The sequence below is a fragment of the Cynocephalus volans genome, chromosome 16 (assembly GCF_027409185.1).
Source record: "Cynocephalus volans isolate mCynVol1 chromosome 16, mCynVol1.pri, whole genome shotgun sequence".
In the NCBI taxonomy this organism is placed as follows: Eukaryota; Metazoa; Chordata; class Mammalia; order Dermoptera; family Cynocephalidae; genus Cynocephalus; species Cynocephalus volans.
The window spans coordinates 3401348-3427715 of NC_084475.1; the positions used below are offsets into that span (position 1 = coordinate 3401348).

The following is a 26368-nucleotide window of genomic DNA, read 5'->3' on the forward strand; positions in this document are numbered from 1 at the left end:
AAGTGATAATTCTTTAATTCTGAAGTGATAAAAATCTTCAAATATCTGACCAGGCGTTAACCATTTCCTTACCTCTCAGCAAATGCCCTGATCTCCCATAATTCCAACTCTTCTTCTGCTACCCAAGTTTCAATAATAACAGGGCCAGTTTGTTTGGGCGTTTCTGGTCTCTTTGGCCGCAATGCACTTGATCGAAGGCCTTTCCTCTGAGGTGTAGGTGTTTCTTTGGAAAAAAAAAAATCAGAGTATTTTAAGCAATAAAGGTACCATAATTAGAGTAGTCTGGCATCTCCTATCATGAAAAGCAGTGTTTGGCAAACTTTCCTCTTAAAGGGCCAGATGCTATAAAAACTATGTAGGCCAGATGGTCTCTGTTGCAACTACTCAACTCTACTTTTGCATCACAAAAGGAGCTAAAGACAATACATAAATGAGTAAGTGTGGTTGTCCTCCAATCAAACTTCATTTACTAAAGCAGGCAGTGGGCCAAGGCTCATGGGCCATGGTTTGCAGACCACTGATATAAGACCTATGAGTCTTTACACAACCTGTTTCCTCTGCCTGGAACACTATTCCTAGACACCCCTCCCCTTCATTTGACTAATGCCGATGCATTCTTTAGACCCCAACATAGGTACAACTTCCTTCAAAAGCCTGGTGTGCTCCCCTCACAGCTGGGTTGGGTGTCCTTGCCATGTACAACTATGGAAATATATATTTCCCCATCACACACTGAGAAGGGGGATTTTGAGAGTTACCAGTATAAATGGGAGATCTGAAACTATTAAGAATAGATAAAATCTCCTAGTAAGATTTAGAAAATAAAAAAATAGGAAGGGACAAGCAATGAACCTTCCCATATGTGCAGGGAACAAGGAGAAGGAAAGTGTATCAGTGATAGGATCTGAACCATACAAAGTGACACAAGCCAAGAAAAAGTGATTCGAGGAGACCGCGGTGGTTTGCATTGAAGGTTGTGGGGATAAGGAGATTAAAGACCTGTCAGGAATATCTTCCTCCATCTGTGTCTCTGCCTATCAACTGAGCTGTTCATTTCTGTGCTAGGACAACATGGTTTTAATTATGCTAATACTTTACCATCTACTAGGACAGGTGCCACCTTATTGATGTTCTTTTCAAAATAGTCATTTTTAGTCATTTACTCTCCAAGATAAACCTTCAAGTTAATTTAATCAAGCTTCAAAAATTAAATGTATATGCTTGGGCAGAACTAACTTTTATAAAATGGTATGTTTCTATCTAAGGACATATTTCTTTTTACACATCTCTTAATAGATTTTTTCCTAAATATTTTTATTGGTCATATAAAATAAAATTATTGACTTCTGTCTATTTGTATATCTTCAATTTAGACACCTCATTGAACTTCTTTTAGGGTTAATACTTTTGATTCTTGTGAATTTTCTAGGCAGACATTCATAATTATCTGCGAGATAATGTTAATCTTGCTGCTTCTCCAATATTTATCATTTATTAATCTTTCTTATGTTAACACATTAACACTATAACCTTTTCTTTGCTTCTCTGAGAACAAAGAAGGTCGGGTCCGCTCTCATTCTTCCATGTATTTGCCACTCAGTGCTTATTACGCAGATGCTCTATAAATGTTTCCTGAGTACCTCTTTATGCCTCTTAGATTATTTCTACCCAGAGCACTTATGTATTTCACAACAGTTTTAACCCTTGAGTCAACAAACCTTTACTGATCACCTATAAGTCAGACTCTGCTCTAGATGCCAGGACTGCAACAAACAAGACAGACTAGGCGACTGCCCTCTTGGAGTTGATGGCCTGGTATCAATCAACGCCCCAACATCTTAATTACAAAAGGTATTATTATACCCCTTTGCCCCCTACAAGGGTTTGGCACAGTACCTGCAGGCATCAATGTTTGCCTAATGGAATCTTGATGTGAACATTACTTAAATATCATTTTTCAAATATAATAGTAGTGAAAAAATACCTTTTTCAAAAATTGAATAGAGTTGAGGAAACAATTATAATCAAATTTCAATTCATAAAAGATAAAGCTAACAGGTCAATAATAAAAGAATAGAATTATTTTTTTCCTTACCTTTTGGTGCTTCTGGAACTCCAATAGGGCAAATGATTTTCCTGATACAATATTCTGATCGAATGCCATAAGGACCAACGTCTCGCCGCTTAATTATTTCTGTTGTTGTGATTTCAGTTTCAGATGTTTCTATGGTGATTTAAATCACATAGTATTAATAACCTCCTAAAGCACTGAGAGACTAAAAAGGTACAACATCTGGTACTTTAAAAAATAGACAAACATGAAATAAACTTTTGGAAGCATTTGATTAATTAATAACTATAGGATCACTGCTAGGCTGCAACAATACTGGGCTTCTTCCTCACTGAAAATGTGTAAACTGAATAAAATGCTGTTAAGTGGAGCTTAGCTCCTGGTGGCAGTACTTAGTCAAAATAATAAAAACCCTAGGACAGAAGCAGCAAGTGCAGGTTCTAGAAGTCTCAGTTTCAATGACTTAGAGTCTGAAATAATAAATATATTTTTTAAATGTGGACTGGTTCATGCATAAATGACTCACCTTATAATCTGAACCCTCCCCCTGGCCCCCAGGATTTTATAGCATGTGCCAAACATCAGCAAAGCTGTATTTTTAAAACATAAGCATTTTATTTTAATAAATAACAGAGATGCTTAAAATTAAATGAACAGTCAAGTAATTTTATCTTTTAAACTTAAATTAGAAAATAACCCCTTCTTACCTGTCCGGGTAGTCCCTCCTCCTGGAGGAGCCTTGGCTGCCATGTCATCCCATCTCAAACTCGCCCACAGTAACCGTAACATCAAGCTCACTCCAGCTAAGGACTTTACAGTCTGAAGTCTATACCTGAAAGAAAAGCCCAAGAAAAATTATACATATATGTGTGTGTGTATATATATGCTACAAACACACACTCAACTAAACCAAAGGATTATGTTTCCTGTCCTCATTATGACTTCAGTATTCATAATATGGTTTTGTACAATTTATGGCATTATATGTCTCTTAAAAGAAGGGCTTTTTTGTTCACAGGCGTAACATGCATCTAACAACTTAAAGGGTCTATATTCACTTCAAATGCCACATAAATTTGTAAAGTGAGCATGTTTCATTGTAGGGTTGATATGGCAATAATTTATAAATTATTTATAAGAACTTTATATAAATTAAACCTAATTCCAAAATATGTTAGAAAATTTATAAAAAGCAAATATAGAGAAATATATAATTATGTTACTAAACGTGATAAAGGAGTTTTGAAGAAGCATAAAATCTTGACTGATTAATTTTTGCTAAAATAAAAAAACTGAAAATGTTTAAATTTTCTCAAAAAGCAAAACAAAACCAAAAACCCTTGCAAATCAAATAAGACCTTTCCAAATGGACACAAAATTTTATATCCAAATGGTGGTTCCTCAAAGCATGAACTACTGGATGATGAATACTACTAATATAATAAAACTTTTACAATATTAGTGTAGTTTTGGAATCCTACAATGAAAAATAGAACATCATTAGAAAAAGGACAATACTGTATTAGTTACTAATCAGGTAACAAAGAAGTCTCTGTTTTTTCCTAAGCATTGAGGGTTAAGTTATTGAATAATTTAGACATTCTTTTAAAATAGCACCAAAAACACATTTCAAAGTAAATGTACTCAACTGCAATGAATATCATGTCCTAAAATAGAATTCACTATAAAACATTTTAAAGCAGTTTTAGGCTATCAATTCTCTTATTAGGATCTTCAATTAAATACTTTGCTGACATTTTCATACTACTTAAATAAATATACTGGTTGATTACAGTGTAGAGAAAGCCTATAAAATGAAAATAGTTTCCTCCTCTAACAGAGGTAGAAGATAAATCTTACACAACTTTGCATTTGAAAGGCAATGCTTTCTCCTGTTAGCATTACGTTGAAAAAATGAACAGTGTGGGAAAGGGAAAGCACTAGCCAAAAAGTTATTGCAGCTTCTTAACTTCCCATTTCCACTTGTGACATTCTTTGTTGTGTTATCACACTATGAATCCTTTGACCAAGATAGGACAACTCTTAGAGGGGAAATGTTAACTAGTGCGGGGATGTACCAAGAGGGGGAAGTGTCTGTCACTTTCAGACCACACCCTATAGAAATTCCTAGGGAACTCTAGTCTCATGGAGAAAGCATATGAACATCTACTTGGAAAGAAAATTTGTTCTCATTCTTTTTCTTCTCCCCCCTCATCACTCTCTATGGTCAAACAATAACTTTAAGGCACCCCGATTTTAAAATGGAAATAACACCAGGGGAGGAACACACCTCATGAATTACCACGAATATATCAGTCGGCTCATTCAAAAAATATTTGAGTGTCTTCTATGGATTGGTCTATGTGAAAGGAGATGTGGACACAGAAGTGAATTAGAATCTTTCTCTGTGTTCTCAAAGAACTGAAAGAAAGGAAAATGAAAGGCACAGACATCTGATTGGGCTCAGGGGTGGGGACCAGAGCTTTGCTGGAGTCTCAAAGGACAAGTTAACGGTGTGGGCCTGGCTGACCAAAAGCAAAGGGCACACATATGCTAAGGAGGTAAGAGTGCAAGAGTGTGCACTTCTTCCCAGAAACCATATCCAGTATGTTATGGCTGGAAAGAAGAGAGGTGGAAGTGCAGAAAGAGATGAAGCTGGCACAAGAGAGGAAGGCGGAAGCCAGAATGTGCTGCACCAAGTTGAAGAATTAAAAAAGAGCAGGAAAGGCTATGTACTAAGGCCTCCGAAACTATCCAGTATTGAATAGGTTGTAAAGGGAAGTACTTCTCACAGATGTGATCTACAGGTGACAAATGCTTTCCCCTCTTCTCCCTGCAGTAGTTAGCAAGTCCCTCGCCTCAGTCAGAATATTCACGAGATAGATGGGCATTTTGAAAGCATCCTTCTGGCAGCACTGTGGAGGACAACTACCAGTTCCAAGTGATAAGGAAACACAGAATCAGGGCCTGGGGAAAAGCGTAGAAGGGAATGGACAGTGTAGAGGGGAAAAAGCCCTAATGAGTCTATGAGAAAAATTTCACTTTTCAAATGTTGCTCAGTCTTATCATTAAGTTAATAAAGATCATACATGCACCTTTGGTATTCTTAGCTCCTACTCGAAGCATCAGACATATTTTATTCAAGTGTTAGTATAAAAATGCATTTCACACGCATGGTTTTTACAGTGATATGTTTTTTAAAAATGCATTCTAAAGTTGAGAATAATTTACATATTTACCCATGCCTCCATTAGACAGAAGGGATGTTTCTCTCAACTTCAGCAAATTAAGACATTAGCAAGTATTTGAAGGCAATATCTGTTTAAATGTACAGGAAGTTATTTCCTTCCATTAAAAAATGAGAAATTAACTAAACAAATTGTGCCGCAGAGCATATTAAAACATAATAATACAAGGATCCTGAAACCCAGCTGTACAGAAAAGGGCCCCAAGCAACACTTGGATTAGGACTGGTGACTAGTTTTCTTCGAGAGTTCAGAGAAAAGTGCTTCCCAGTTGAGCCTCCCTTCTGTTTCAGAATAGAAAACAGCAGAAAGGTCGGCCTCCACAACTGCTAAGTCATATTAATTAAAGTATTGGTACACAGTAACTTTTCCAGTGGGAAAGAAGTTACCTGCAGGACAGTCAAGGATACATTTTGGGACCGCTCTCAATGAAGAAAGCAGAAAAGTGCAGAGTAATCCTACAAATCCATGAACTGTAATGAAGAGTTCCTTGATTCCCTGCAGGATTCTGCAAATCCTTCATTGCAGGCCCTGCAGAGAAATTGTACTTTTCAGCTGTCTCTATTGAATGTGTAATGGAGTGATGATATTTTATTTAAAATCAAAAGATGAGTTATAAAAAACTTGGTCAAACAAACTATGACTAGTTGTATTAATAAATTAATTCCTTTATAGAGAGTACTTATTTACATTTTTTTTTTTTTTTTTGGGTCTTTTCTAATACTAGCTGATAGCAATATAAAGGAAACCAAAAAGGTGTGATTTTAACTCAAAGAAATTGGAAACATATTAAAAGACACACAGAGATGAAGCCTGAAGAGAAATGAAGTCTGCTCAGTAACTTGCTAAAATAATAATTTCAGGATCCTAGCAAAATCTAACTGCCACTGAGATCAACCCTGATTTCTAAGCACGTTCCTAGAACTCTTACGTTTTCAATGTTTATGTTCCATACCACGAGGGTGAAAAGATAAAGACAAAGACATGAAAACGGACAAAGCAAGGACAAATTTGTGAAATGTGACAGCAGATAAAATATTAGACTGGGATTTAGGAAAACTGGGCACTATTCCTAACTCTGTCCCTATGTAGCCAGAGGCAAACTATTGTACATTTATAAAAGATGAGGATTTCTAAGTCCTTTCCCAGTATAAAACTACATGATTTTACAACTGCCAACATTGTACTTACGACTCATCCCCCAAATCTAAAGTGCCCAGAAAATTTTAAATTAGGACTGTTTCTGGATTTTAAAAAATTCCTAAGGAATCTTAGAGACTACCTTTTCTTACATAAATAACAGAGAACTCAAAAACAAATGTTTATCATGCAAATAAATTACATTAGGAAGATTTCCACATTCATGAAATTTACAGGCATGTTTCCTAGTCTTATGTGTTTATGAATTACCTAATAGAAGATACAAACATTCCAGAAAGGTGCTGATTAGCCAATTCTGTGATTATCTTGTTCCCAGAGCAAATACATGGCAATAACTTGGAAAATTAGACCACAAAATCCACATTTGACATGTTCTTTTTGTCTTGTGAAAGTTAAAACTGAATTTAATTTTAAAGGGTTCCCGTAAATTTTAAGTCTTTAAACATTTTTCCCCACATAAACTTCAGTACCTACCAGCTGGCTGAGTTCGAAGTTTTCTGTATTTTAGTTCCATAATTAACTTTGGCCATTAAATATATGCTTCCCTGTCTTATCTGTTATCTCATTTTTAAAAAGATATTCTTTTAAGAAGATTTTAAGAGATACCCTTATGAAATAATTCTTTAAAAATTTTCTCGCTCCCCAAAATACATTTTAAAGTACATACCTCCAAGTGATACCAAAGGTTGGTCTAGGAGAGGGATATGGCCATATATCCAAGGCAGGTTTTGCATTGTAATTAAAATAAGGGACTTCTCGGATTCCTCCTTTTCTGGCCAACTTTTTTAACTCATCATTAGGTAAAACAAATATGCTCTTCTTGCTGCTCTTGGTAATAAACTTTCTATAGGACGGCAGAGCTGTACCTGAGCGAGTCTTCTTTGGTCTTGTAAATTTCATCAGTTTCACTTTGTCTCTTGTGGAATACTCTTTGCTCACAGTCATCGATGTTACCAGTGTGCCTCCTGCAGTGGTCAGTGAGTCTGTCACTGTTGTGGTGACCACGGTCTTGCTCTGCTCCTTTACAGAGATGATGTCCACACTGCTGCCTGTGGAAGGTGTGGAATGTTTTGTTACTGTTGTAGTGGTGGTTGTGACAGTGGATTTGGCACAATTTTCTGTAGAAGAGACCACAGTTTGCTTATCACCTTTTGCTACCTTGATCACGGTTTTTGATTCTGTGGCCACTGTGGATGTCATTGTGGTGACTTCTGTGATGACTGTTTTTCTTTTAGATTCTCCATTGACATTTTCATCTTTGTTGGTGGGCAGACCATTTTCATCAATAAAATCATTACTGAGATTAGATTCCTCCCCAGAAGTAATAGGTGATGGAGTAACTTTCTTAACTTCTGAGGTTTCAATTTCCATATCTTCTACCTGATTTACTGAATTGCTTTCTGGACAAGATGGTGGAGGCGTGCTAGTCTGTGTACTGTCAGACTCTTTGGTTGATGGCAGGGTCTCAAGGCTATCTCGGTAGTCACTTTCAGCATCTGAAGAATTCAGTAAATGCGATTTTGTTTCCGAGTTTTTTTCATTAAAATCTTCCATAATGACATCACCATTAATGAATGGCTTTACAGTAGATTCTTTAACAGTCAGGGACTTAATATCATTTTCAGGAATTATTTTATTTATATTATTAACTTTTGGTTCACCATTACCACTTACTACTTTACTCTCAGAGATTTCTTTCAAGCATTCATCTTTCAAATACACTTTAGATTTATTATCTTTTCCATTTATTTGAAATGTACTTGTTTTCTGTCCCTTCTTTTCAGACTCTCGATTTTCATTATTCTTTTTATCAGTGATATTTTTCACATTTATTTGATCAATACATTTCTTAACTGGTCTCTCCTCTGACTTTTGCTGTTGACTTGGTTTTTTACCATTTGCTTCTGTTACCTTACCCTGCAGCCTGGCATCACAGTTTCCAGTTGACTTATCAGAAACAAACTCATATTTCACTGGCTCCAAGCCTGTGATAACTTGTTCTTGAGTTAGGAATTGTTCAGAAATACTTTCATTGCTGTTCTGAACGATCATATCTTCTTCACTGCTATCCTGAATCGACAGAGTATCAGAACTATTTTCCAAAGTGCTATTATATTCAGAGTCACATCCCAGTTTTCCTTCAAAGTCCATTGCTTTTGACAGAGATGGAGCATCTCTGTCACTGGAACTTTTAGGTAGTGATGGCAGTAAAGAGCTCTTGGAAGGAAAAATAATGGTGTCATTATCCTCCAGCATATGTGGTTTTTTTTTCTTATAGATCAAAGTACCAATATCACCTACTTTGGCTAGTTTAGAGTCATCAATGAAAAAATCACTTCCTTCTGTTATAATTTTACTGGGTTCCTGGCCTTTACTGGCAGGCTCAGAGACATTAACTTCTATGTCATTTTCAACAGAATTTTGTTTCCGACAGTTTGTCTCTGGGCTCTGAATGGAGACATCATCTAACACTTCATCTTTTGGATAAAGTTTGTTTGTGGTATGACTAGAATCACTGATCCCAAGAACTGAGGAATCACTTTGTGAACATCCCTGAATCAAGTCCTCAGATATATCACTACTTGCATTAAGGCTTTGTTCTTGTATAAGCAAGTCACTTTGACACCCTTCTTTTGCTTTTGTTATTACTGATGACTCGGAGAGACCTTTTAAGGTATTTGCAGAAGTCTTTCCTATACCCTTAATTCCACCCTCCAACTTCATTTTTTCGAGGCGCTGTTTTTCTTCCAGTGTAAACTGTTTAATTCTCCTTTCAAGAAGTCCATCTAGTTTGGATGATTTTATTTTCTTTTTATAACTAGTCCTTAGATGAAAACCCTCACTGACATTGACCACATCTACTTGAGAACTTTCCTGACAATTTATATGTGCCTCTGTTTTCACATCATCATCTATTTCCATTGGTTCTTCCTTGAAGGATTTGTCATTGTCAGAATCTAAAAGTTCTTTTACATCTGTAAAACAAAGACAGTTATATAAATGTAATTTTTGCTCTGGAATGAGGAATTCATGAGAATATTTTAATTTCTAAAGGTACCTATTTTTCTTATTTTCACTCTGAGGTTAATTTTAAATATCTACATATTTCAAAGTTCCTCATATGTAATTAAAACAGGTCAATGGACAGGGGTAAACTTAATAAAAGGTCACAAAACACACATATGCCAAATATTTAAATATCCTCATTCTTAGTATCTAAAAATGATGAAATGACATAATGAAAAATTATTATGTGAAAGACTACTGCACACATCAGTACCTTCATGTAAGATTTTGTAGTCTTTTATAGTTATACAATATCTTTAGGCGCATGCATTACCTAGCTTACCTAGTTTTAAAAAAAACCACTTTTTATAGAATACAATGTAAATTCCTCAAAGGTTAATCAAAAAGTTACCATATGATCCCATAATTCCACTCCTATGTATATTTCCAAAAGAAGTGAAAACATATGTCCACAAAAAGACTTGTATGTGAATGTTCATAACAGCATAATTCTTACTAGCCAAAAAGTGAAAACAGCCCAAATATCCATCAGCTGATGAATGGATAAACAAAATGCAGCACATTCATAAAATGGAATATTATTCAGAAATAAAAAGGAATAAAGCACTGATACCCACTACAACAGGGATGAATCTTGAAAATATTATGCTAAGTGAAAGAAGCCAGCCACAAAGGGCCACATATTGTCTAATTCCATTTATACAGAATGTCTAAAATAGGCAAATGCATAGACAGAAAGTAGATTGGTGGGCTGGGAGCATTTGGAAAGGGATTGGGAAGTAACTGCTTATGGGTATGAGGCTTCCTTTTGGGGTGATGAAAATGTTCTAAATTGGTTGTCGTAATGGTTAAACAATTCTGTGCATACACTAAAAACCACCCAATTTACACTTTAATTGGGTATTGTATGGTATATAAATTATATTTCAATAAAGCTGTTATCAAAAAAAGACAATGCAGTACCTGTTGTGGGAACCTGATCCAGTGCACTCTTATCACCCCCAGGCTACCCTCCTTGCTCCACTCTCCTTACCTTGGTCCTTCTTCTCAGTAATCTTTGAGATATCCATTTCACTTTGGTCTGCTCTTTTTGCAGCATCTGAATCTTTTACCTCTTCTTTCTCAGAATCAGGCTCTGTTTTTATTTTGGGGGGGCTTCGTGGACTTTTTCTTTTATCTGATTCATCTGTATTTTCATCCATATTACTTTTGGCTAAAAAGAACCATGTGTATGGTAATTAAAGGTATTTCCAATATTAGCAACTTAATATATCTAGTTTAGTGGAAATAATCAAGTATTTTCCAGCAAGTTATATTTTGTTATTTTTTATTAAAACAAAAGTTAAAGATACCATATACTTTTTAAATTTTTTAAAAAATTTTTTAATTTTTAAAAGTTGACACAATGTAATTGCACATTATTTATGAGGGTACATTTTGATGTTTCAATACGTATGTGTTGAATTATGATCAAATCATGGTATTTAGCATATACATCACCTCCTGCACTTATCATTTCTTTATGGAAAGAACATTCAAAACCTATCTTCTATTTTTAATACATAATACCTTACTAGTAACCACAGTCATCTTAGTGTGCAACAGAACACCAGAACTTATTCCTCCTATCCAACTGTACTTGTTGACCAACGTCTCCCCATCCCCTACCCAGTCTCTGGTGACCACCCACTGTTCTATTCTCTGCCACCATATACTTTCTTATATGCCTGGCTGACCTAAAGCATAAAAGAAATGACCATATTTTAGATGTGTTTCAGAAAACTTTGTTTACGAAATATAATCTCAATGATTCCAGAAGTCTGCATCACTGGTTCCTAACTAACATACTTTATGTCACAGAACCCTATAAGAATTGGATAAATGCTATGATCCTCTACCTAGAAAAAATGTATTTATACAAACTTTTGTAATCTATTTTAATGGTCTCTTGGACCTCTTCAAGTTTACCTGTGGACTCCAGGTTAAGAACACTTAAGCCTCTATCACAGACTAAAAGATTTAAGAGAAATAACCAAATGCAATGTGTGGCCTTGTCTATACCTGATTTACTGCCAACAGTAAAAAGGTATCTCTAGGACAACTATGGCAATTGCAAAATGAGCTGAGAATCAGATGATTAATTTGTTAATTATTGTTAATTTGTTGAAATGTGATAATGGCATGATGATTATAGGAAAAAAAATTGTTCATTTCAGTTAGAGATACATACTAAACTTCTTTTGGTGAAATAACACGATTTCTGGGTTTTGGTTTAAAACACGGTAGGATAAAAAAAAAGTAGGAAGCAACAATTGAAATGAGAGTGATAGGATTTGATCATACAACTCGGCAACTTTTTTTTGATGTTTTTCAGTGGCTCAAAAAGAGCTTTATACGGCAGTGGCAACCCCATCTAAAAGCTATAAGAATCCTGATATTTAAAAGAGACAACTATAAAATGTTTAACTCCATACTAAAGGTCTTCTTGCCATAAAGAATATCATACTTATCCTTTACTGAAGCCTAAACTGAACATGCAACAAAAATGCATAGTTTTAGAGCTATGCTAGAGGTTAGAGATAAGGCACATACAGTCAGCATCCAAACAATCTAACACTCTGCTCTTCTGACGCCAAGTCGAGTGTTCCCTCAACTGTGTTTCTCCCTGTTTTTCAGCACACTTGTACCTCCATCACACCATCAGACTAGATTAGCCATTATTATAGGGACCAAGAGTTCTGACATTATTAATTTGTGGCTATGACTGCCTTCACTCTAATTCCTATTCTGTAGTTAAACTAAGCCCAGATCCCTGGACAATGAGCACTGATGCTTTCTTCCCTGCTATCATCTGGGAGGAAAAGACCAAAAAAGACCAACTTGGTACCTGCCTAGATGAAGGCCCAGCATTTGAACAATAAAATAACCCTATGCTAAGGAAAGTGGTTATAAAACAAATCTGCAAGAGTAAAAATATTCTGTATACTAATCATCTGGATTTTATTACACAGGTCAAACCAGGTTAGATATAATTCAACAATAGGCTCTCTATAATTCTAAGCACCACATGGGTAAGTGGAGTGATGGTAATAAAAGAAACTGTAATGATCTTTTGGAATTTACTATAATGTATATTAAGTGTGACTATAATTAAATAATAATAGAATTGACTACTGAATATTTCTATTTAGTAAATATTATTTATTTATTGAGCATCTACTATATCCAAGATGTTCCTAGGCCCTACAAAAACAAATTCCAGTGAGCCTTATAAAAAACATATTTTTCCTGTTAAAAGATAAACCAATGATAACTTTCCCATATCAACAGTTTCACAAATCTACCAGTCTAGGTTTCATAAGGACCATTCACAAAGAAGCCAAATCGGTTAGCTAGGTAAGTACACATCACTTATCATGCACTATATAATCCCCTCACATAGGTTTCATAGGAAAGAGCACATCACAGTGTAAATTAGCAAATTATATTATGTAGCTAACAGAATTGCTTTTGAAAATTGCTTAGGTAACAAAGGAGAGTCCACATGGTAGACAGGAAAAAGGGCAATGGAAGCCAGGAGTCAGGGGTTCTAGCCTGGGTTCTACCACTCCGTATCTGTGTGAACTTCAATATATCACTTAGCATTGCCATTAAATAATTTGCTCATCTAACAGGAGTTTAAAAATACATGGTCTGGGCTGGTCAGTTAACTCGGTTAGAGCATGTTGCTGATAGCACCAACGTCCAGGGTTTGATCTCTATATCAGCCAGCTGCCAAAAAATAAAAATAAAATAAATAAAAAATAAACTCTAAAGTTTTTTAGCTAATAGTAAAAACTGAATAGCTCATTTATCTGACAATGTTATGGAAACCTCTAAAACTTCCCTTCCGGTTTTTTATGTGCAGTAATGGTTGAATTACCAGATATGTGATTCCTTGAGAAGTCAATCAGTACTGAATTTAAGATTTTGGAAAACATTTCTCAGGTGGCTGAGGCCTTTTGTAAAATACAAGTTCTATTCTATAATCGTTAAATCCTAGATATAAAAATCCTATGAATAAAGGTAATTTTTAAAACTTTAGAATTTGTAAACTACATTAGTAATTTTGCACATATTATTAAAAATTTCAGAAAAACACTTATCTAAAATATGGTCAACATATTACAAATTTATAAGAAATAATACAAATCAGAAACAATTACACAGAAAAAAATAACTTCAATTTACTTACTTCCTTCTACTGACTTTCTGTAATTCACATTAGTATTGCCTGGCAATTTAGGAACAAACCTATAAACATGAGTTTTACTAATCCAGTTCCAACCACCATATCCTGTTACTCTGTACTCCTCTCCTTTTTGTTTCCAAACCTGGTATAAATGAAAGCACTGTGATTAAACAACAAGAATGATAATGCCTATAAAGCATGTGTGGTTTTATACATTTTTACCAAACAAGGTTAACAGGCAAGTTAATTAAATTTTACCAATCAATTTTCACTAGAAATTAAAGATTTATGAAAGAACTCAATACTCCTTTCTAATATGTAAAATTTAACACAATTTCAGTTTTATAACAGTTTCAACAAATTGGTCTCATAACACTCTTATGTTCTACTATGATAAACCTATGCTTATAAAATTGCCAGGAAGATGTACTTTGTCCCAACTATATTAATTAAAAGATTACATCAAGAGTAAAACAAAATTATTGAGTGTTCAAAGATGCAGAATAAAAGTTTCAGAAATGGCTAATACTATTTTAAAAGCTTATAACAAAATTACCTGATGTTTAACTGGAAATGTATATTTTACCCATGTAGCTTGCTGCATTGTTTCTTCCTCTTCTTGTTTTTTCTCCTTTTTTTTAACTTTCTCCTTCTCTTCTCTTTCAATAGATGTCATCCTGTGTAACCTAAGAATACAAAGTACAGATTTAATGCAATCCCTATCAAATTACCAGTAACATACTTCACAGAACAGGAAAAACAATTATAAAATTTATATGAAAGAAAAAGAGACCCAAACAGCAAAAGCAGTCCTGAGCAAAAAGAATAAAGTGGGGGCATCACACTCTGTGACTTCAAATATATACTACAAAGCTATAGTAATCAAAACACAAGGTACTGGCACAAAAACAGACATATAGACCAATGGAACAGAAGAGAGAATTCAGAAATAAATCCACGTGCCTATAGCTAACTGATTTTTGATAAAGGAGCCAAGAACATACACTGGGGAAAGGACAGTTTCTTCAATTAATGGTGCTGGGAAAATTGGAGATCCACATGCAGAAGAGGGAAACCAGACCCCTATATCTCACCATATATCAAAATCAACTCAAAACAGATTAAAGATTTAAATGTAAGATCCCCAAATATAAAACTTCTAGAAGAAGCACAGGGGAAACATTTCAGGAAATAGGACTGGGCAAAGATTTTATTAATAAGACTTCTAAAGCATAGGAAACAAAAGCAAAAACAAACAAATGTGATTATATCAAACTAAAAAGCTTCTGCACAGCAAAGGAAACAACAGTGAAAAGACAACCTGTAGAATGGGATAAAATATTTGCAAACTATGCATCTAACAAGGGATTAATATCCAGAATTTACAAAGAACTCAAACAACTCAATAGAAAAAAACCCCAAATAATCCAATTAAAAAGGGCAAAGGAGATGAACAGAAATTTCTCAAAGGAAAATATATAAATGGCCAATGGGTAAATGAAAAAATGCTCAACATCACTAACTGTCAGAGAAATGCAAATCAAAAACACAATGAGATATTATCTCACCCCAGTTAGAATGACTATCATTTAAAAGATAGAAAATAACAAATGCTGACTAGGATGCAGAGAAAGGGAAACTTTTATTCCTTGTTGGTAGGAATGTAAATTAGTACAGCCATTATGGAAAACAGTATGGAGACTTCTCAAACAACTACAGATAGAAAACTACCATATGATCCAGCAATCTCACTACTGGGTATATATCCAAAGGAATGGAAATCAAGTTGAAGGGACACCTGCACTCCCATGTTTATCGCAGCTCTATTCACAATATCCAATAGTAGGAACCAACCTAAATGTCCATCAACAGATGACTGGATAAAGAAATGTGGCATATATACACAACAGAAAACCACTCATCATAAAAAAGAATGAAATTCTGCCATTTGCAGCAATATGGATGAGCTTGGAGAAAATTATGTTTAGTGAAATAAACTAGGCACAAAGAGAAATACCACATGTTCTCACTCATGTGGAAGCTAAAAAAGTTGATCTTATAAAAACAGAGTGTAGAATAGTGATTACTAGAGACCAGTAAGGGGAGGAAGGAAGGGGGGAGAGGGAGAGATGGTCACTGGATACAAAATTGTAGAGGGACAGGAAGAATAAGATCTAGTGTTCTATAGCATTTATAGGGAGACTACAGCCAACAACAAATTGCTGTATAACTTCAAGTAGCTAATTGAGAGGATGTTTAATGTTCCCAATATAAAGAGATGACAAATGTTTGAGGTGATGGATATGCTAAACACCTTGATATGATCATTGCACATAGTATAAATTGACTCAAATATCATATTGTACTCCATAAATATATACAATTATCATGGGTCAATTAAGAAAAAATAAATTAAATAGAAAAAAAAATGTTCAGAGACAGAAGTAGATTAGAGGTTGCCAAAACAGGGTGGGAAGGAATAATGGGAAGTTATTGCTTGATGGGTACAGAGTTTATGTTTAAGATGATAAAAACTTTTAGAAATAGATAGAGGTAGTAGTTACACAGCACTGTGAATGTAATTAACTCCATGCAACTGTATGTTTAAAAATGCTTAAAGTGGAAATTCTTACATTATATATGTTTTACTTGATAAAAAATAATAATACATGGATAGAAAGGCAGAAATTACATTTAACTTTGAAAAATAAACAAAAAAAGATAAAAAAGCAATACTCAGTTAGGATGACCAAATCTCAACCTACAACCCAAACAACCCCAACTGACAAAAATAACTAGATGTACAATTCGATAATGGGAAAAATCAAAGAGGACAAAAAGTGCTATCCTTTCCCCATGTCTCCACATAACAAATATTTGTGATTTATTCCTGAAATACTTCATTCATATGCCAGCATTTATGTATCTCTTTATGACAATACACACACACTAGTTTTTAACCAATGAATAACTGCGCTAAAAGATCTTGCTATGTCAGATACACAGATCTTTTTAAAAGAATTAAAAAGTATACCACTGCATTGACATAATTTACTGAACCAGTGCCCTATTAAAGGATACTTTATTTCCAGAGTTTTTTCCTTCCAAAGAACAACAAATCTGAACTTTTATTTTATCAACCAATATTTCTGATTCTTGCTAGTACTAGGAATTTTAAAACCTTCACAGGGTCCACAAACAGAATTTAGGCTTCCTACATCCACATCCACAGAGAAAGGGCCGCCGTAGGGCTCCCTGGTGAGAGGAAGGGTCAGGAAGGAAGGTCCAACTTGATCATTAGATGTAAGGCATAGGTCATACTCTTTTCTCAGGCAGGAAAAGTTTTCACTGCACCTACTAGTAATGCGCAGACCTGTGGTGAGGCTCTACATTTAGGTGATTAGATTTTCATGAATGGGAATATTTTTCATAAACAGAGACTAAACCAAAACCTATAGAGAAGCTTCTGTCTCTAAAACCTCTAGTAGAAGAATTACTCTTATCACACCCTAACCAGATATAGTCAATTTCTTATGCACAGCTATGTGAAAAGAAGAGACCTGTCACCTTGGGGTAGTGGTGCTGAAAAGATGTGGGAGAGAATTTCATTCTTTTCATCTCCACACCCCCCACTCCTTCCTTCCCTCCCAACTTTTAAGAGGTCTTTGTGTACCTATGACTATAGGACCCCAGAATGCACCCTCCCCCAGGCTGAGAGTTCAGGCCTATTAACTGCACACAACTCCATAAGGCTCTTACGGATTCTTGTCAATGATGGGAGGAGGGGAAAGGGAGTGGTGTCTTACATGGAACTAACTTCCTGACTCAAATACCATCCATTTGCCAGCACTCTCAGAACCAGGAAGTGGGATGAGCTCTGCAGGCGCAGCAAAGGGAATAACCTGAGAGTCTAGTCTCAGCCTACGGGAGGAAGGAGACAGTGACTACACCAGGACCAAGTAGCATTTTTCAGAGAGCTTCTGTGGGCTTGGCTTCTACACACCTCTGAAAGGCCAGGTCTAGCACAACTGAGCCATCTTTGCTGACAGTGAATGGCCAGGAATGGAGCACTGTGTGGAGAGCTAGTGCAGAGACATTCTGGGAGCTCAATTTGTGCTCTTGGTGTTCACAAGGTAAACAGGTCCTTTCTTACCACCAAATACAAAGGCTTCACTTTGCTGAGGATGCCAGGCCAGGGAGGTGGAATCACAGCTAATCTGTGATGCCAACCTACCCCAGAGTAAAATTCTGTTGTTCTTACAGCCACCAAGACAATCCTTATGGGGAACGGCAGTGGCTCAGTGAGCTCACTCCTGTTTGTGGGGCAGAAATCTTTGCTACTGGGCCGACCCCGTGGCTCACTCGGGAGAGTGCGGCGCTGGGAGCGCCAAGGCCGCGGGTTCGGATCCTATATAGGAATAGCTGGTGCGCTCACTGGCTGAGCGTGGTGCGGGCGACACCAAGCCAGGGGTTGCAATCGGTAAATACGGGTCACAAAAAAAAGAAATCTTTGCTACTGCTGGTAGCCTGGAGGCTCCAGAAAGGAAGCCTCCTTAGGCTGGAACTGCGCAGCCTCCAGCTGCCACTCCATACTGGCAGGCTCACTGGGTGGCAGGTTTTCCTTCTACATGTCCACAGTCAACTGAGAGTCAGATCAGGAGAATGAACTGAGCTTCAACTTCACTCCTAGTCTCCATGTGGTGCTCAGAGGTTTGTTCTGTTTGCTTTGCAATTACACTCAAAGCTAAAATAACATTTTATGTTTTTCTTGGTAAACTTCTGGAGTATCCTCCTATGTTCCCCACTGATGGGATGGCTGAGTCCAAAAGTCTTGCGCTTAAAATGCTGATAGTGCAAATTGCTCTGCAGAATTGTGCACTTCACACTACCATCAATTACAGTCACCCTGCCTTCTCATACTTTCACATAAGCTGAGCATCAGCCTTCCCAACTGTTAGCCCAACTGAGAAATAAAAAATACTATTGTATTGTTCTTTACTTATGAGAAGTAATCACTTTTTATGTCTACTGGCCTTTCATATTTATTTCTCTGCAAAATTCCTGTTCAAATCTTTTGACTTGTTTGTAATGAACTATTAGTCCTTTTCATTTATAAAAGGTCTTTGTCAATTAAGAAAATTTTCCATTTGTGGTACAAATATTTTTCCTCTGTTTGTTATCTGTTTTTTGAATTTGATTGTAATAATATTTTTCCACTCAGAATTTTAAATACATATATCCACTTTTTTCCTCTATGGCATCTGGGTATTATATCTGTTTAAAAAGAAAGTTATCACAACAAAAACATAATTTAATTCATGCTTTCTTACTGAAGTTTTCTTTGTTCTTGTGTTTAGAGTTTTTGCTGTTTTTTTAAATCTTCATCAATCTGAATGTTTTTGCTAAGACAGGGATCTAAGTGATATTTTCCCCAATTATGCCCTCTTCCCCTTACTGATGTGCAGTGCTCCCATAGCTAAATTCCCATACGTGTTTAGGTCTATTTCTGAATTCTCTATTCTAATCCACCACTGTTTCTTCTGCAGGACAAACTATTTTGATTATTGTAGCCTCAAAACATGCTCTAATATCTATTCCTTTTTTTCTAACACCTACCTCCCTTTTTGGCTATTACTGTACATTAACTATTCTAGATGAAATGTTAGTATCATTTTGGTCAAGACTCCCCCATCCCCAGGAGGGAAAATCCTATTCACAATGCAAAGTATCCTTTATGTCTTTAGTTTAAAAAAAAATTTTTTTTTTTTTTTTGGTGGCTGGCTGTTAAGGGGATCTGAACCCTTGACCTTGGTGTTATCACCACGCTCTTCCAAATGAGCTAACTGGCCAAGTCCCTTCAGTTAAGATTTAAAGAGTGCTTTATACAAGTCCTGAATATCTCTTGATAAATTTATTCCTAGGTGTTTAAGGTTTTTGTTGTTGTTGTTGCTGGGATCTTTTCACTATAATTTTTAAGAATATGTAAAATGCAACCTGGTTAAAAAAACAGAACTTTATCAATAACCAGTACATCAGAAGCTTGTGTGTCCCACCCCCTGGTAATCATTACCCTGAATTTTGTGTTAAATCATTCTCTTGCTTTTCCTTATAGTTTTACCACCTAATATGTGTATTCCAAACAGTATAAAGTTTGGCTTTTGAAAACTCAGAAGCAAGTTTTAAATAGCTACATGAACAGAAAAGCAATACTGTCACTATTAAAGAAGCTTCCCAGGAAAATAGAAACTTGACTCTGGGTTAGTCCGGCTTTAGCTTTCAGAAAAGTTTACAAGAGCCTTTTTGGTGAAATCAGTGGGTGAGGTCATGAGCAAAACCTGGAAGATACAGGGCTCACCACAACCAGGATATCGGGCAGGACTGCAGTATAAAACAGGTATATTACAGTGATGTAACAGTGGATCCCTCTTGATTTGCCACTCTTGTGCCTTTTCAAGGTTCTGTGGTATAACTTGGGAAACTGATTTAGGATTTGGCTTTCTTGGTAGGTTACCATTTGTCCTGCATTATTACTTCCACAATCTTACTTATACTTTTTTGTCTGCTGTTCCCCCCATCCCTGTGGGTTTATAACCTTAAAAAAAAAAAAATCCCTTTGCCATAGTTTTGGTGGAGTTTGGCAGAGAATACAGTTAAATGCTGTATTTATTCAATTAGTTAATTTAACTCAGAACTCTCATTGCATTTTCTACACGATTATTGTTTTATGCATGAAAACTATTCAGTATGCCGCCCATTTTATTTAAATTTCAGATTGTTTCTGATAGTTTTTCAGTAAATTTTCTTGGGTTTTCTAAGTATATAATCAGATCAACTACATATAATAAGTGTGCCTAATCTTGCCAATATTTATATGTTTTATTTTTCTTGGCAAATTGCATTGGCTAGTACTTTTAGGAAAAATTAAAATATAGTGGTGATAGTGGGCTTCTTTGTTTTGTTCCTCCTTAATGTTAATCGGAATGCTTCAAGGGTTTCACCAGAAAGCATGATGGTTTGGTTTAAAATACATTTTCTTGGGTTGGCCCGTGGCTCACTTGGGAGAGTGTGGTGCTGACAACAAGTCAAGGATTAAGATTCCCTTACTGGTCATCTTTTTATAAAAAAATAAAATAAAATATATTTTCTTGGCATCTAATGAGATGATCAAACTTTTCTTTCTTTGACTTCTTAAAATAGCATGGTATGATCTCACTCATATGTGGAAGCTAAAAAAAAAAAAAGTAATTCTCATAGAAGTAAAAAGTAGAATAATGTTTACCAGAGGTTGGGTAGATGGGGAGGAGAGAAAGTGGTGGCTTAATGGGTACAAAGCTATGCTGTCTATCCTAAGTGAATCAATATACAGTACATGCATATATTGAAACACACTGTATCTCACAAGTATGTACAAACAAATGTCAAAATTTTAAAAGGCAGCATGGTATTAATAATCTCCAAATACTGGACAAGTCTTCCATGCCTAGGGAGAAGCTAATTTAGCCATGGTTTATTATTCTTTCAATTTACTCCTGAATATATTTGCTAATATTTTAAGATTTCTTGTATATATATATATATATATATATATTTGCCATCAATTAATCAATGATAAATATTAATAAAGGAGACAGGGCCATCATTTTCTGTTTATTTCTATTAATCAAGTTTTAGAACAGTTTTATATAACCAGAAATAATAATCTGCACAATTTCCTCCTTTTTCTTTTCTGGTGGAAGAGTTTAAACAGAATTATCCAGTTCTTGAAATCTGAAGAAGAACTTACTTATGAAATCATCTGGCCCTGCCCATTTCATTACTGACAGATGCAGTGATAAACAGAAGCAGCCCCTTTCCCCGCCCGAGAGAGAGGCTATGCCTACTGTCTAACGAGTAAGATCGGTGTGGCCTCTCCTACACACCCAGAAGGAGCCTGGTGGGCACCTCTCTCTGTGGACGTATGTCAGCAGAGCCCATGAAGGCTTTAAAATCCTCAGTGCCAATAAGAGCGAATCAGAAATACCAGGTAGCATGTCCCTTCACTTTCTCTTTTCTTTCCTTTTTTTAAAAAAACCAAATGGAATCAAGCTCCTTACTCAGTTGCTACCCTTTTTTATTCTTGGTATTGGTTATTTGGGCTTTCTTGGTTTTTTCCCTTGATAATCTAACCACAGATTTGTAAATTATAATGGCATCTATGGTATGTTTGTTTTTCTATTTCATCAAATTTGCTCTTTTAATATTTCCCTTCTTTTGGTTGACTCTTTCAGATGTACACCTAGCTAATTAATTTCAGTTTTTCTTTTTTAATATAAACATTGAAGGCTACCAATTTCCCCTAGGAACTCTTTAATTGCATCCCACAAATTTTAACATGTGCAGTACTTTCATAAGCATGCAGATAAAAATGTTTTCTAGTTTCCATTATGATTTTTCCTTGTTATTTACCTAGAAGTGTATTTATTAAGTTTCAAGCATATAGCCTTTGCATTTCCTTAAACTTCTACCACAAACATCTAAATCCCTAAACAATATTGTAATATTATTTTAGCAATCATGCTTTTAATCTTTACACAAATGGAATCATGCTACATGTGTTTTTAGTGATGGAATTGTTTCCCTCCAGAGTACAATTATGAAGTTCAATCTCATTGACACTTGTTGCTCTAGTCTTTCACTGCTATATAAGTGATCCATTATAGGAAAATATCACAATTTAAACCTGCCTGATTATGGGAATTTAGAGATTGTTTCCAAATTTTACCATTACAAAATAATATTATAAGGAGCATTCTTCTACGTATCTCATGTACTCATGCAAGAGCTTCTCTATGGTATTAGGTAGGAGTAGAATTTCATTTTTAATTTTGTTTTTACCAAACTGTTCTCTAAAATGGTATAGAAGCCATCACACTAATTGCTGTCTTATCAGAAATGTATCACAGTATGTCACATTTTCATCAACAGTCTTTAAATTTTTGGCAATGTGATGGACATGAAACAACAGCCCCTGGTTTTAACATGTATTTTCCAATGGACCAGTGAGGTTAAGCATCTTTTCATCTTCCTTGGCTATTTGTGTCTCCTCTTGTGTGAATTATGTTTACATCTTTGGCATTTTTTCCTACTAAAAAGATTTGATTTTTCTTCTTATTGAACTGTATTAGTTCTTGAATATATTGTGGATACTAACCCTTTTTTGAGTATAATATAATAAAACAATAAAAATACCGTCAACTAGTCCATGACTCGGTCTTCTAGGATGTTAAATTATTACAAAGCTCAAAAACAACAGAAAACAATCCAGTATACTGATATATATGTATGTTATAAAACTATGTAGTAAAAGGAAGGGCATAATCACAAATTTAAAAATTGTGGTTCTCTCTCAGGAGAGGCAAGGTTATGTGAGTGAAAAGCTGGTGCAAAAATGGTAATGTTCTTATTTTTTAGTTATGTGGTGAATGCACAGGTGTTCATTTTTATTATCACCCATTTTTACCCATTTATACTACATATAATCTTACATATATATCACTTATTAAACATAAAAATGGAAAGTCACTTGTATTATGTGCAGACACACAAATATACACTCATTCTCACCTGGTAGATAACATGCTTATGAATGGAAAAAATAATGCCTCCCTCAGGAGATACTGAATGAATCAGAAAGCAAAGAAAACAATCAAGAGAAAGAGAAAAGGAAGAAAGCATAGAAGAAAAGGGTATGAGGAAAGAAAGACAGGGAAGAGGGAAAGGGGAAGGAAGAAAGAAAGGAGGAGGTGAAGGAGGAAAGAGGGAAGGAGGGAACATTCTTTACTCCTGGTTCATAACGATAATCACCTATACATTCTACTTGAAGTTTTACAGTTTTGCTTTTCACATTTAGGATTTACTCTACCTGGAATTGACTTTTGTGTATGGTATAAAGAAGGGAATCCAATTTTCCACCACAATGGGTAACTAATTGCCCCATTGCCTTTTATTGAATAGTCTTTCCTTTGAAATGTTACTTCTAACATATATTACATTTCCATATATGTATCTCTTTCTGGACTCTTCATTCTGTGCCATTGGTCTATCTGTTTATCTTTGCAGCTATACAAAATATTATTATAGCTTTAAAAAAAGTCTTGTTACCTGGTAAGACAAGTCCCTCCACTTTGTCTTTCAAGTTTACCCTTTTTGTGTTATTGACCCTTTCCATATAAATTTTTGAATTATCTCGTCAAGTTCTACAGAAAACCCAGCTAAAACTTTTAATTCTATTCAAATTAACTTATATATCAACAGGAGGAAAACTGACACTGTCAAGATATTGAGTTACCCTATACATGAATATGGATATATTTTTAAGGTATTCTTTAAGGTTTTTCAACAAAAAAATTATCATTTTCTCCCAAAAGATCAAAATTTACCATTATTTAAAAAGTATTCTGCTACTATTAGACATTCAGACTGCTCTTGAAGCTTCATTACTGAAATTAAAAAATCTTTATGATTAAGTATTTGTTGGAATTTCTGGGTATTTCCTTATAATCAAGTCTTAGAAGTTTGTCACTTACCTACCTGACCATAGTTTTGCCAGAACTGGGTGTCCTATTAATTTCTGATTTTCTCCAATTAGGGTCTCTAGTTGTTAAAAAATTCAGAAGGTTTTAGCTCACCTCATCATCACATTAAAAAAGTTATTTTGCACATATTATCAGATGTGTTATACTCATACAATTCATGATTTAATTTTATATATCTAAGGAACATGTTTAGAAGATTGGTCATAATGACAAACTGGGAAGAAAAAAAATCCCTGAGTTAAAAAAAAAACAGTAAATTTCAACTTCCACTAGAATGTTTCATATTTAAAATACATCTATATAAGGTATGATTTAGTCATTTTAAGTTACATTTAATTATGGAAGTTTTATTTAGCAACATTTAGCTTAGCCTCAGTTCTCAAAATACTGATTTCTGTAACCAGAGATGTGGCTTCTTGGTCCACGAACATAACTTTCAGGATGCTCACGGAACAGGAGAATGTTGGGACACAATGGTTTGGGGCAAGTCTGGATGGTTGTAAACACAAGAAGGAACATTAGAAGTACAGAGAGTACTGCCTCACGATTGCCCCAACTCTCTCCCTGCTCTACGTTGATAAAAGAGAGCACTGAGAAGTAGAATAAAGGTGTGCCACCCATTCAGCACTCCTCTCCAGTGGAACACAGTTTCACAGCACCTTAACTTAACCTGCTCTCTATCATCGGAATAATCAAGTCCAGTCCATTTGCAAGACCCTCTACTGATAGCAATTATACTGAAAATGGGAATGAGAAAGAGAGAGAAAAAAGTATCCCTAAGATTTATGTAGGGAAAACACCAAAGAAAACTGGGAGCAACTTCTAGTCAATGAAAAATGTTTAGTAGGTATAAATTTACTTTTCTTAAAAACGTTCTTATTACAAAATAAAACACGTGAAAAGTAACACAAAATATAGCTATATTTAAAAAATGATAGTGTTATACCTTTGGAGTAGGCCCTGTAGAGAGGCAGAGAAGTAGAATAACTCTTACAGTTGCTTTATACCCTTGAATAATGTTTGCATTTTTTATCATAAGCTTATATTAGTTTTGAAATAACTTTTTAAAGATGAATTAAAGCTAAAAAAACAAATCCATTAAGACTAAAAAGTAGATTCAAGTCACAAAAGTTATCTATTTTTAAAATCATCTGCTCAAGTTGCACAGTCCTCTAGGTCTACTTGGGAACTGCATGATCTTTGGATATTCAACTTTAAAAAAGAATGTAAATCTAGGGCTGGCTAGTTTGCCTGGTTGGTTAGCGTGCAGTGCTAATAAAACCAAGGTTAAGGGTTTGAATCCCCGTGTTGACCAGCCGCCAAAAATATAATAATAATAGTAAAACAAAAAATAATGTAAATCAGATCTCTAGCATAGTACCTGGAACATTCTAGAATAAATACTCGAAAAATTTGTGTCTATTTATTAAAAATGCATTTTTCACTTTAGAAAATATTTCAAATTATCATATACCTGACGTCTTTCGCTCCTCATTACAATCCTGTATCACTAATAAGAACTAATGTTCATTCATGTTTACATCTTATAAAGGAGGAAAATCAAGACAAGAAAAGTGAAGTCTTTAATATGGCCTCTTAAATACATTAACTTTCATTATCAGTAGACTAGTATTTCAAAGGGAGTCCAAGATTCATCACTACAGGGCTCAGAATTCACTTACCTGGTATGTCCTAAAGATTCCCGCCATATTGGCAGCATCACAACAGGTTTAACAGCACACTCCAAAATAGCTAAAGCCAATGCAAATTCTCTGGGTTTGCTACACATCTGAACTGCCTTGATCCAATTTGCCCTGTATTTCAGAAGAAAGAAATTATTTCACTTGGCTGATCTTAAATTAGAAGCACAATAGTTATGATTTATGATGACTTCATCTTATAGTATGTGTTTCTAGGCTAATCAGATATACATGTACCACTAATAGAAGTTTCTACCTCACAGAATAGTAGATTTCAAACACGGGGAGGAATTCCAGAGGTCATTTAGTCCTCCAACTCCTTAAATCTTCTACAAAGTTCTGGAACTCTGTCTGGCCTC

At 35.2% G+C, this 26368-nt stretch overlaps 1 protein-coding gene across 6 annotated transcripts in view; it reads right to left on the bottom strand.

The window, feature by feature from the left end:
• Positions 1-26368, bottom strand: part of BPTF (bromodomain PHD finger transcription factor) — a 137274-nt gene that overhangs the window by 38659 nt on the left and 72247 nt on the right. For all 6 annotated transcript variants that reach the window (XM_063080310.1, XM_063080312.1, XM_063080314.1 and 3 more), the window contains 8 exons: positions 25992-26123; positions 14292-14421; positions 13739-13877; positions 10538-10717; positions 7145-9452; positions 2779-2903; positions 2096-2224; positions 73-223 (listed from right to left, as the gene is read on the bottom strand). In XM_063080310.1, coding sequence (XP_062936380.1) covers positions 73-223; positions 2096-2224; positions 2779-2903; positions 7145-9452; positions 10538-10717; positions 13739-13877; positions 14292-14421; positions 25992-26123 — 3294 coding nt within the window. The remainder of the gene's footprint in view (positions 1-72; positions 224-2095; positions 2225-2778; positions 2904-7144; positions 9453-10537; positions 10718-13738; positions 13878-14291; positions 14422-25991; positions 26124-26368) is intronic.